This window comes from Podarcis pityusensis, assembly GCF_964106645.2.
Source record: "Podarcis pityusensis genome assembly, chromosome: 9".
NCBI classification, from domain to species: Eukaryota; Metazoa; Chordata; class Lepidosauria; order Squamata; family Lacertidae; genus Podarcis; species Podarcis pityusensis.
Genome location: NC_138034.1, coordinates 64480575 through 64492725, shown reverse-complemented (window position 1 = coordinate 64492725; position 12151 = coordinate 64480575). Strand labels below are relative to the sequence as shown.

At 45.8% G+C, this 12151-nt stretch overlaps 1 protein-coding gene across 1 annotated transcript in view; it reads right to left on the bottom strand.

Annotated features, from left to right (window-relative positions):
- Nucleotides 1–2077: 2077 nt before the first annotated feature.
- Nucleotides 2078–12151, bottom strand: part of HPSE (heparanase) — a 28219-nt gene continuing 18145 nt past the window's right edge. The window contains exons 9-12 of the mRNA XM_081020916.1: nucleotides 10855–10969; nucleotides 8356–8474; nucleotides 6768–6914; nucleotides 2078–4810 (exon numbers count right to left, since the gene is read on the bottom strand). Of these exons, the coding sequence (XP_080877042.1) occupies nucleotides 4651–4810; nucleotides 6768–6914; nucleotides 8356–8474; nucleotides 10855–10969 (541 nt within the window). The 3' untranslated portion in view covers nucleotides 2078–4650. The remainder of the gene's footprint in view (nucleotides 4811–6767; nucleotides 6915–8355; nucleotides 8475–10854; nucleotides 10970–12151) is intronic.

Sequence of the window (12151 nt, the reverse complement as noted above, 5' to 3'; positions counted from 1 at the left end):
TAGAGTGTCGGCACGTTCGGCGGCTTTCCGTTTTAGCTCACGTTGTGCGTCACTTCCTGTTGCGGTTGGCTGTCGCAGAGATAAGAAACTGTAGAATAGCCCATCCAGGTGTCTGGTATGGGAAATTCCGGGTTCAGAACCGGAGTACTATTACACCTATTGCAAGCGATCTAGTGCACGTGTGACTAGGCAGCCACGTGTCTCCCCATCTACACACACGAGTCAACACCAAAGACAGGAGTTCCTGGTGTGTGTGGGTTTTTCTCCTGCCTCGTGTGAAGAAAAAAATGTAGTTTGGAAATTGTTAAAGTGAAACTTTAGTGGAGCAGAAGGTTTAAGCGTTTAACTGAGGGCAGGATTCGTGCTGGGAGCGGTTGGGAAGGGGACTATTCCAGCTGAATGCCCTTTGGTACCAACCGTGTTTCGTATGGGGGTTTTTTTGGTTGAAGCTCCAAACCAGCCTCAGTCCCCACCTCTGACCTGAAAATATTAATAGTGGACAGCCTACCTTCCAGGGGCAAATATGATTGTTTTCTAATTGTATTTTATTGAATGTGATTATCTGAACAAGACTCTATTATTAATATTGCTTTTAAGATGTCCATTTGATGCTCAGTCAGAAACTCCTGCTAGTGCAGAATGTGACCACCAAGATTTGGATGGTCGGGGACAACTTGGGTCCAGGGTACCTTAAAGATAAAGATAAAGGGACCCCTGACCATTAGGTCCAGTCGTGACCGACTCTGGGGTTGCGGCGCTCATCTCGCTTCATTGGCCGAGGGAGCCGGCGTACAGCTTCTGGGTCATGTGGCCAGCATGACTAAGCCGCTTCTGGCGAACCAGAGCAGCGCACAGAAACGCTGTTTACCTTCCCGCCGGAGCGCTACCTATTTATCTACATGCACTTTGACATGCTATCGGACTGCTAGGTTGGTAGGAGCAGGGACTGAGCAACGGGAGCTCACCCCGTCGCAGGGATTCGAACTGCCAGCCTTCTGATCGGCAAGCCCTAGGCTCAGTGGTTTAAACCACAGCGCCACCCCGTCCCCTCCAAGGTACCTTAGGGAGGGCCTAAACCCTTATATCCCAGCTCGATCACCGGCAGGAGTGTTGTTGGTTGGCCCTTGGGTTGGCGAGGCTCATTTGACATCAGTGTAAAACAGAGCCTTAGGGTCATTGGCCCAGTGCCGTGGAATGGTATGCTCTTCAAATAGACATTCAGAAGCTGCCTTCTGGTTCAACCTTTAAATGCTTGTGGAAAACATTATTCCACCTTTCATTGTGGAAGAGTGCTCCTCCATGCAGCAGACATGCAGGTGGCACTATGGTCTAAACCACTGAGCCTCTTGGGCTTGCCGATCAGAAGGTTGGCGGTTCAAATCCCTGGGATCTCCCATTGCTGTGTCCCAGCTCCTGCCACCTTAAGCAGTTTGAAAGCACACCAGTGCAAGTAGATAAATAGGTACCGCTGCAGTGGGAAGCTAAACGGCGTTTCCGTGCACTCTGGCTTCCATCACGGTCCTGTTGCACCAGAAGCGGTTTAGTCATGCTGTCCACATGACCCAGAAAGCTCTGTGGGCAAACGCCAGCTCCCTCAGCCTGAAAGCGAATGAGCGCCACACCCCATAGTCGCCTTTGACTGGACTTAACCATCTAGGGGTGCTATATCTTTACCTACCATGCAGTAACCATGAGGAAGCTAGGTTACTAGCTTTTGACACTGTTGTAGTGCACATGGGGGTCAAAACATTTGTTGTTTTTATTTTTTAAAAAGTTGGGATAATGACACCACCTGCTGGCTCTTATCTTAGCTGCAATCCCCACAGTAACTTCTTTTTCGGAGGTATGCCATCTGCTGTAAAAGGGAAAGTGATAGGATCCTGTCTTTGTGCTATGGGGGGGGGTATTAGTGTGCTCATGGGGTGGGAGTTCCTTTATGAACGTGTTCAAGATCAAGCTATATGGTTTTTAAATGTGGCACCTACATTCCTGTAGGAAACTCCTGAGCTTATTCAACAGCCCCTTTAGCACCAAGGAGGCTATGTGAAAACTAAAAAGCCAAACATTCACAACAGCAAACGCTTAATATAAATTAGTTTATTTCAAAAACGTGCAGGTACCAAAACACATGAACACACATCAAAGCGAAGTACAATAAAGTTGCCTAGAATTGCATGCCAAAATCTAGGAACATTATCCTGAGTTTGACCATTGTGCCGTCAGGTTCACTGAAGCCAACGTGTGGCCTCTAGATGTCGGTGGACTCCAGCTCCCATCAATCCCAGCCAGTGTGACCAAGGATTAGAGATGATGGAACCTGGAGACCAGCAACACCTAGAGGGCCACAGGTTTCCCCACATCTCTCCAGAGCTTCAGACAGGAGTTTCCAGCAGCTCCATGTGGGGGTGAGAGAGAATAAACTGGGCGCTGTTTGTATGCAAAGCATGGGTTCATAATCATGAGCTATAACCCTTTTGCCTTTGTTGCCTAATAGCAATCTCAATTCTCTTGACTGCAATCGCTTGTCAGGGATGGAACCACAGCTCCCATGATTCTTGCCTGTTGGCCATGCCGTCTAGGGCCAATGGGAGCTGCAGTCTGCAGTATCTGGAGGGCACCCTGTTGACTATCCCTGGCTTATATGCAGTCAAAATGACCCTACCCCCACACAAAAGGGAGTTACCTGCAGATGTGGAGGAACGCCAACATTTGCAGAAGTACAAAAAGGATTTTTCAGGCCCTCCAAAATGCCCAGGGACAACTGAGCATGCTCAAAGGGCATGAAATGTTTTGTGTGTGTGTTGTGTGTTGTGTGTTGTGTGTGTGGGGAGGGCTGGTGGGGCAAGGAAGAAATGAAAAGTTAGGAACTGGGAACAGAATGTCTGCAACCCAAGCAGGAATGTGTCACACTGTAAACATTTTGTTGTAGGTCGTATGTCTATAATGAAGGGGGGAAATGGTTTTACTCTGTGCATATTGGGGGGGGGGGGGGGAGGAAACTGGGTACCTTCCATAAAACAGCTTCCTTAGCAACAGTAGCTTCGAAGCCAGAAATACCCACAAAGTACTGTGTAAAGGGAACCTGCTGTCAATGGGATTTGTGGCTATGTTTCTCCCATGCTGATCTTGCTAGTATGTTTGACCCAGCAGATGTCAGCTAAGGGACTGGCCTGGATGAGGTCTAGTTTGCTGGTGGGCAGCATGCAAGTGTGCCAGACACATTTGCAAAAGTGCTACAACTGATTTATAAGAAATCACGAAGAGGAATCCTTCCTGATCGCTACCCTGTCATAGAATACAAGACTCCCTGAGAATGCTTGAGCTTGTCTGCTCTTTTTGGTGCTAGCCTAACAGAAGCCCCGTAAAAAATTTCCAGGCTGGCTGGCCAACAGCTCTTATATTCTGTTTCTCCTTGGCTGTGCCTGTAACCTGCTTGCTTATTCTTCTGGTGACTTCTGTTTCAGTGTATCTGAAGAAGTGTGCATGCACACAAAAGCTCATACCAATAACAAACTTAGTTGGTCTTTAAGGTGCTACTGGAAGGAATTTTTTTATTTTGCTTATTCTTCTGTTATCCTCAAGATTGCTTTTCCCTGATGTCACTCAAATGGTCCGTTTCCCTGTTTATCCTCAGATGCTCAAAGGGTTGTTGTTGGAATCCGTCTGCCTCTGGAGATAATGGAAGAGTCTCACCTTTGGGAAGAAAGTCAAACTGTTGGAGAATTACAGCACTTGGTAGGGCTGTGAAGACTGATATGGTCTTTTATTGCAGGTGGAGCAGATGAAGGCATCCGGTTGTCTTGCTGCAGGTGCACCATAGCATCTCTCTACTGGGAGCCAGTGTGGCGTAGTGGTTAAGAGCGGTGGACTCATAATCTGGTGAACCGGGTTCGCTTCCCCGCTCCTCCACATGCAGCTGCTGGGTGACTTTGGGCCAGTCACACTTCTTTGAAGTCTCTCAGCCCCACTAACCTCACAGAGTGTTTGTTGTGGGGGAGGAAGGGAAAGGAGACTGTTAGCCGCTTTGAGACTCCTTCGGGTAGTGATAAAGCGGGATATCAAATCCAAACTCCTCTTCTTCTTCTTCTTCTTCTTCATGCCTCCCAGAGGTCATTCCTTCTCTGACCACTGCTATGGATGCACAACCTGACTGTCTGTCTCCAGGCACTGCGATTGCCTGCAAAGTATTCCCACACGGTGGGGTTGATGTTGCCAGCCTTCGTGCCATGTTTGCAGACATCTTTGTGACACAGAGTTGGGCTGCCAACAGACCTAGTGCCTTAAGCCAGCTCCCTGTGCTGCACAATCCTGCCACCTTCCATTCTGTGTACATGACCAAGCCAGTGTAGACGTCGCTGAGAACCTACGCCACTAATTTTGCGACTTGATGTTTGACATCCATTCTCTTTGCATCTCTAACTGGAATCCCTCCTTAAGCAGAGCTTTCGTTCTTGGGAAACAGTGGCTGAAACAAAGTTCTTAGGTAAATGTTACAAGTGGAAAGTTAAAATAAAAATGGGGGCCAGGATGGAGGGATGTTCCCCTTCACTCTTGACTTGCTTTGTTTCTGCCACCAAACTATCTGGAGCAGCCGAATGTCTTGACACCATGTTGGCCACCAACTCCATTTTGGGAACGTGAGCTGAGTTGCTAAATGCAAGCCCGTACCTTGGCATTCCTTATTACATAGAATCCATATGAAAAAGCTGGAAGTGCAAGGCGGCTTCCTGGACTGAGCGGCTTTTCCCTGAGAGTGGGCAATATTTCATCATCCAACATTTTTAAGACATGACCGTTCAGCTGCACGGATCTGCGAGAGGAAAGAATGTATATTTTAGACACAAAATTTGTCCTCCTCAAACAATAAACCTGGTTAAGGTTTTGTTGCATTTGTTTTCAAGAGACCATTTTAAAACAAAGACAATTCTGTAATACAAAATGGTATCTCTAACTGATGAAGTTTTAAAATGTATTTTTTAATTATTTCATGAGAACGGCTTTAAATAACAGGGAACTCTACCATCTATGTATATTTCAGAGCATTAGGTTGCCTTTGTGTGTGTGTTACACAAAGAGCTTCAATCCCTTTTGAACCCTCATATGCTCTTTGTCTGTGTGCTTGTTTTTAATGCACAAGTATTTATAACGTGAATAAGCTTTCCGGCCAACGTAAGTTCATAGTGCACATGTAACACCATGTAAAGCAAGCCTTCTGCATGGAAACATCCTCACTGTTCAAGCTGAATGCTCTTTTCAAGAAAAGGAAAAATCCACATGTTTCCAGAAAGGTGGATCTGAATGCTAAAAATAAAGTTCGGCAGACACTGTCTGGCTGTCATTCCTGGCCAGCTGAAAGTTGGATCTGATCAGGGAACTGGAGCACACAAGGTTACAGGATGCAGCTTCACTTACGAGTTCATAGAGGGACAGATCATTATCATAAATTGAGGAAATCTCCATATGGATCAGGAAGAAATGTGGGCAGAATTCTTGGGAACTGGCTTCCCAGTTTTTGAGCTGAAACACAATTTCTGAGAAGTCACTTGACTTCCTTCCTAGCTGCAATGCTTTTAAGGTGGAAAGGATTTCCTTAGTACTTGGGACCTGAAACCTAAAAATGTAATCCTGATCCTGTTGTTTCTAAGAACAAAATAATAATAAGTTTATTGCATTAACAATGAACAGGAATGACAATCTTTTGTCAAATCTTGAACACTGTTTCAAGAAATAGAAGTCATTTTCAAGCTGAAGATTAAGGGCTGTGAATGTCCTAGAATCACAGAATTGTAGAGTTGGAAGGGACCCTGAGGGTCATCTAGTCCAACCCTCTGCGATACAGGAATCTTTTCCTGAATGTGGGGCTCGAACCCATAGCCCTGAGACTAAAAGTCAGAAATGTGGAGTGTGAACACATGACTGGTTGAAGCGCTTTGTTAATGTGTGGTTACAGAATGCAGTGCAAAGTAATTGCTATGCAAAATGATGTTACATAACACTTAGTGGTGGAAAGAGACATGAGCATCGCCTTGAGCTTCTTGGAATGATTGTTTCAGGAAACTCTGGATATGTACACACTATAGCTTTAAAGCACATCCTCTCCCTCAAAGAATTCTGGGTACTGCGGTGCGTTAAGGACTGCTGAGAACTATAACTTTGTGAGGGGCAAACTACAGTTCCCAGAATTCTTTGAAGCGTGTGTGTGCTTCAAAGGTATTATGCCAGGGGTAGGCTGGATGTGGCCCAATTGCCTTCTCAATCTGGCCCGTGGACAGTCCGGGAATCAGTGTGTTTTTGCATGAGTAGAATGTGTCCTTTTATTTAAAATGCATCTCTGGGTTATTTGTGGGGCCTGCCTGGTGTTTTTACATGAGTAGAATATGTGCTTTTATTTAAAATGCATCTCTGGGTTATTTGGAATTCATTCATTCCAAATAGGAATTCATTCATTTCCCCCCCCTTCAAAATATAGTCCGGCCCACCACATGGTCTGAGGGACAGTGGACCGGCCCATGGCTGAAAAAGGTTGCTGACCTCTGTATTATGAGGACACAGCCTAACAAAACTTTCCCAATCGAGGTACCTCATTTGTCCAGTATCTGCAAATCAAGAGTTGGGTACAGGGGGTTAAAAGAAATTGCTAACACCTTTTAGATCCCGCACAACATTTGAAAGTGAATGAAAAGGGTCTCCTCTGAAAATCCCAAGTTTTTAAAGCTCATATTAAACAAATAATATTTAGAAAGGCAAGAAAAGTTGGAATTGCTTACTTGGAAAGTATGCTGTCTTCTCCGTGAGGCCGTAAAAGATATTCATCTATTTGCCTGCTGGAGAAGGAAGAAGGTAACTGCAAGTGTTTTGTGCTGTTATAGAGGTTCAAGGCAAATAAGGTGATATCCCCTTCTCTGTACTTCGGGCTGGAAGGAAAACATGAAGCAGCCTGTTAAAAGGATATACTAGATAATATATAGTAGACACTCCAACATTCCTCAGATGAAAATAAGGGCATTCTGTTTGACATGAGCATTTCCTCCTGGTGAGGTACAAAAGTTGTTGTTTGTTTGTTTAATTTGTGTACCGCCCTATAGCCTGCAGGTCTCAGATGTTATCAGAGGAAATGCACAACTGCAGTATTTTAAGCACAGAAATCTTTGCATTTATGTTTTGCATTTAGAGAAGTCTGAAGGGGAAAGAAAACCCCCAATCAACAAATACAACCAGCCAGTTCCATTTTTCTAGAAAAAGAGGTGCCGGAAGTCACTGTAAACACCTCCCTTGTTCTCTTATAATGGCAACGGCACCCAATTTCGGCCTCGCACAAGGCACCGTATTGCAAAAGATTACAAAGTCCGCCCCTGCCAAGGGCCTGGGTTAGGAGGTGCCACACTCGGAGCAAAATGCATAGGGCAGGGCAAACTCCATTCTCCATCCATGGGGACACTCTGGGTGAGCAATATGTGGGGCCGTGCTTCACACACACGTTTCCTGCCTTAGTGACAGGCATTTTGCCAGCATCTGCTAAAAATTGCCCCGTGAGTTACCAGGATCCTAGCCTAGAAAATCATTTGCAAAGCGAGGATTCCTAACTCCTTTTGGAATTTGGGGGGGAGACTTCATGTGTCTTCACTGCCATCCTTCATAGCTGTCAATTTACAGATTTGAAAATAAGGGACCAGCAGCCAAAATAAGGGATTTTCCCAACACAGGTATGTTCAAGTTCTGAGGTCCTCCAAGCCAAAGGCAGAAAGCCCAGCCAGCAGCCAAACGAAGCCTCAAGCGGTGGTTCTCACAGCGCAGCAACCCGGCAAAGGGGATGCAGCAAGGAAAACCACCGTCACCTCTCCGCTGGGAAGTGCTGAGCAAAGGCGAGTCCCCAGGCAACGCGGCCGATTTGATCGGCACAAGGCATGCAGGCTCCACCCCCCAGTCGTTCTTAGACTCCTTATTGGGTGAGCAACACAGCCAAGCAACACAGTTGGAGCCTCCCTCCTCCCTGGCCGGCAGGGAGGGAGGGAGAGGAGCTGCTTCCTTTGAAACCCGGGAAATTTACGGGATATCATCAATCCGGGACAGTAGCAGGACATGGCACTGGGATAAGGGAGTTTCCCGCCAAATAAGGGACGGTTGACAGCTATGCATCCTTTCATTCTGCCCCACTTTTCTTTATCTACACTCGACATGTACAAAGCTTCAAATTCTTTGGTGCAATTGCACTAGCGTGTTTTGCTGCACCAGAGCTAGTGTACCAGGGCCCTTGCACCTTTTCCAAGCCGTCTCTCCCCTTAAGTGAAAGTACAATACTGGGTTACTTTCCCAAAAGGTCTTCAGAGTCTACTAGGCATTTGCCTGAATGCTTACTGGTGCTCATTTGTACAGTGAAGATACACTCGAAGCCTCCTTGGGTCTTCACCCGACAGGCTGACGTGCAGGACTTTGGCGCCCACTAGTTTCTTGTATACCAGAGAAAGCCAATAATCCTGTTTACATGGGAAAAGAAGACAGCTTTTATGCATAGCAAAAACATGTTAAAGAAACGTAACCAGCAAAGAGTTGGTGGATAAGCAGGAGCAAGATGGAATCAAAAGCACAGAAGGCAATTCGCCCCTATTAGGTACCCAGCCTTTTCCTTTTCCTATCATTTATTTTAAACTGCTTTGAATTTTGAATTTAAATTGCCATGACCTGACTGCCTCGAGAGCTTATGGTGAAAGGCAGTTAAGAAATTGAAAAAGTAATAATGGTAATAATCAGTGGGATTATTTTATTTTATTTTTTTGAAGCAAAATATGTGTTAGCATGCACCATGCCACCCAACCCTGCCGTCGCTGCTTGCCACCCACCCACCTACTCCCTCCTTGCACCTTTGCCGCTTCCTCTGCCGAGGTATACGAATTGCTATCGACATAAGATAGTATCACCAAGGCAACTATCTGTAAACAAACAATGAACGTCCATAAAAATGGCAAAAGTCCCATACGTTTCTGTGCATCAGATGAGGGTTTATTTTTTAAAAAAATTATGTTAAAAATTTGGGGTTGTCTTATACAGTGGTACCTCTGGATGCGAACGGAGCCCCGTTTGCATCCTGAGTAGAACGTAACACGCGACTGCACGTCGCGTTTCCCCGCTTCTGCGCATGCACGTGATGTCATTTTGAGCGTCTGCGCATGCGCGAGCGGCGAAACCCGGAAGTAACGCATTCCGTTACTTCTGGGTCGCCGCAGAGCGTAACCTGAAAACGTTCAACCTGAAGCATATTTAACCCGAGGTATGACTATACATGGATAGTGCATGTGGGGACGTGGGATTGGTTGCTGCCGCGAATCGGAGATTGTCAGCGGCTATTGGGCGTGTTATTGGTGGCTGCAGCAAGGGCTGGTGCTGATTAGCTGTTGCTGTGGCAATTTGGCGGGCGATTGGTGGCTTCTGCTGGCACCCCCCCCCCAAAAAAAACCCCTCACCAACTCTGGGCAATCTTCCCCAAAAAAGCTCAGCAACTCTGGGCAATCTCCCCCCTTTTCCTTACTTTTGGAGTCCTCCAAAATAGGGGGGCGTCTTATACATGAGGGCGTGTTATACACAGAAATATACAGTAATTTCTTTCCCAAATAGGTTTTATCTTAAACAACAGTAGATAAAGAGTTCACTTGTAATAAATATATCAGTGGCTCAGTGCTCATTTCTTCCCTTTCCAAAATAGATTTTATGTTGGAACAACTGCAAATGCAGTAATGAAGAGTCTACTTGTGATAAACAGTGGTACCTCTGGTTACGTACTTAATTCGTTCCGGAGGTCTGTTCTTAACCTGAAACTGTTCTTAACCTGAAGCACCACTTTAGCTAATGGGGCCTCCTGCTGCCGCCGCGCCACTAGAGCACGATTTCTGTTCTCATCCTGAAGCAAAGTTCTTAATCCGAGGTACTATTTCTGGATTAGCAGAGTCTGTAACCTGAAGCGTATGTAACCTGAAGCGTATGTAACCTGAGGTACTACTGTACCAGTGATTCAGTGCTTGGACGTTGTTCTGGTAATCCGACGTTTCGTCACTGAAGAGCTTAGTCATCAAGCTTTGTAGTAAAGAATATACAAGTGAAGACTGTATGTAAACAACTTAAAGCACAGAAAGAGGGATGAGCGTAGAAAGAGGATGATGTCCTCCATTTTGCTAAACCTCCTTGACGGATGCTTCTCCTGATGGAAAAATGCAGATGGGGACAGAGATGCTCCTGCTTTAAGTCGTTTACATGCTGTCTACATACTGTTACAAACGTATTTACTGTGTTTGCTATTGTTTAAGATAAAACCTATTTGGGAAAGAAGCTACTTTTGCCATTTTTATGGACGCTTATCGTTTGTTTACAGATACTTGCCATGGTGATATTATCTTGTGTCGATTGCAGGACTCATTGTATCACCACCCTGTTCATTGTTTTATTCACTGTTCATTGTTGGTGCTGACCTTTAAAGGCCTAAATGGCCTCAGTCCAGTATACCTGAAGGAGCATCTCCACCCCCATCGTTCTGCCCGGACACTGAGGTCCAGTGCCGAGGGCCTTCTGGCGGTTCCCTCATTGCGAGAAGCAAAGCTACAGGGAACTAGGCAGAGGGCCTTCTCGGTAGTGGCACCCGCCCTGTGGAATGCCCTCCCACCAGATGTCAAAGAGAACAACAACTACCAGACTTTTAGAAGACATCTGAAGGCAGCCCTGTTTAGGAAAGCTTTTAATGTTTAATAGGTTATTGTATTTTAATATTCTGTTGGAAGCCGCCCAGAGTGGCTGGGGAAACCCAGCCAGATGGGCGGGGTATAAATAATAAATTATTATTATTATATTTATTATTAGAGGTATACGTACTGGCAAAGGTTCAAAGCTGGCGTTCACCAGATGATAGCTTCCTGCTCCAAACAAAACCTGTCTCATCACCACGTCAATGCCCAGTTTGGCAGACAGACCAAGTTTGTCCAGCCACCTGTGTAACAAAAGTAGAGGGGGGGAGGAGCAAGAAATAAAGAAAACTTCAATTCAAGCAACCTGAAAAGAATTGGGAGTGGCATCTGTTCTAACTAAAGAGGTGTGATGTTTTGTTCTACGTGCAAGGCAGAAACAAGAGCTGATGCAAACATCAGAAGTGGTGCTTAAAAAAAAATTAATACATTCAATAGTTATAAGGTCAGAAAAGGCAGGTGTTTTTTCTGGCAGCATTGTAACCATGACCTTTAATAAGTAGTTGAGAGGAGCAGAGAGAACGCTGTAGAAAAGCATTCTCAGTTCTTGGCAGGGACATGAGAGGTCCTTAAATTGAAGTGCCTGTCCTTCAATACAGAATTTCACAGCAGTATGCAGACCCATAGCTCCCAAATTCCCTTAGTGTGGTTTTTTTCCCATAAGAGAAACAAAACAGATGATGAGATATCTAAGCAGACCAGCTTCTGTTACTGTCACCTTATGAAACTTTCTCAGTTGCACAGCAGTTCAACATGCTGCCATCATAGGTCCTGGGTAAAGGTAAAGGGACGCCTAACCATTAGTCCAGGTGTGACCGACTCTGGGGTTGCGGCGCTCATCTCGCTTTATTGGCCAAGGGAGCCGGCGTACAGCTTCCAGGTCATGTAGTCAGCATGACTAAGCCGCTTCTGGCGAACCAGAGCAGCGCACGGAAACGCCATTTACCTTCCCACCGGAGCTGTACCTATTTATCTACTTGCACTTTGACGTGCTTTCGAACTGCTAGGTGGGCAGGAGCAGGGACTGAGCAACGGGAGTTCACCCCGTCGCAGGGATTCGAACCACCGACCTTCTGATCAGCAAATCCTAGGCTCTGTGGTTTAACCCACAGCGCCACCCGCGTCCCTGTCAGGTACTGGGTAGGGTAACACAAAAAGCTTGATTCCTCATACAGGAGGATAAATGGGCTCCACAATAGGGGGGGGGGAGGATTTGGGTTTGGTCTTAAATAAAATGAGTCCTGGTATCTAATTCGTCTCCTTTCTGATTCGCCATATGGCATGGTGAGTTTCTAGAAGCCAGGTGTTGCTGGTCGATGCCAATGTTAGGGAACCTCCAGAATGTTAGCGTTTAATGGGAGAGATTCAAGCAATTGCTAGGAAACTTGGGTGAAAAGAAACTGACTTTTTGTGGTTAGGGAAATGAT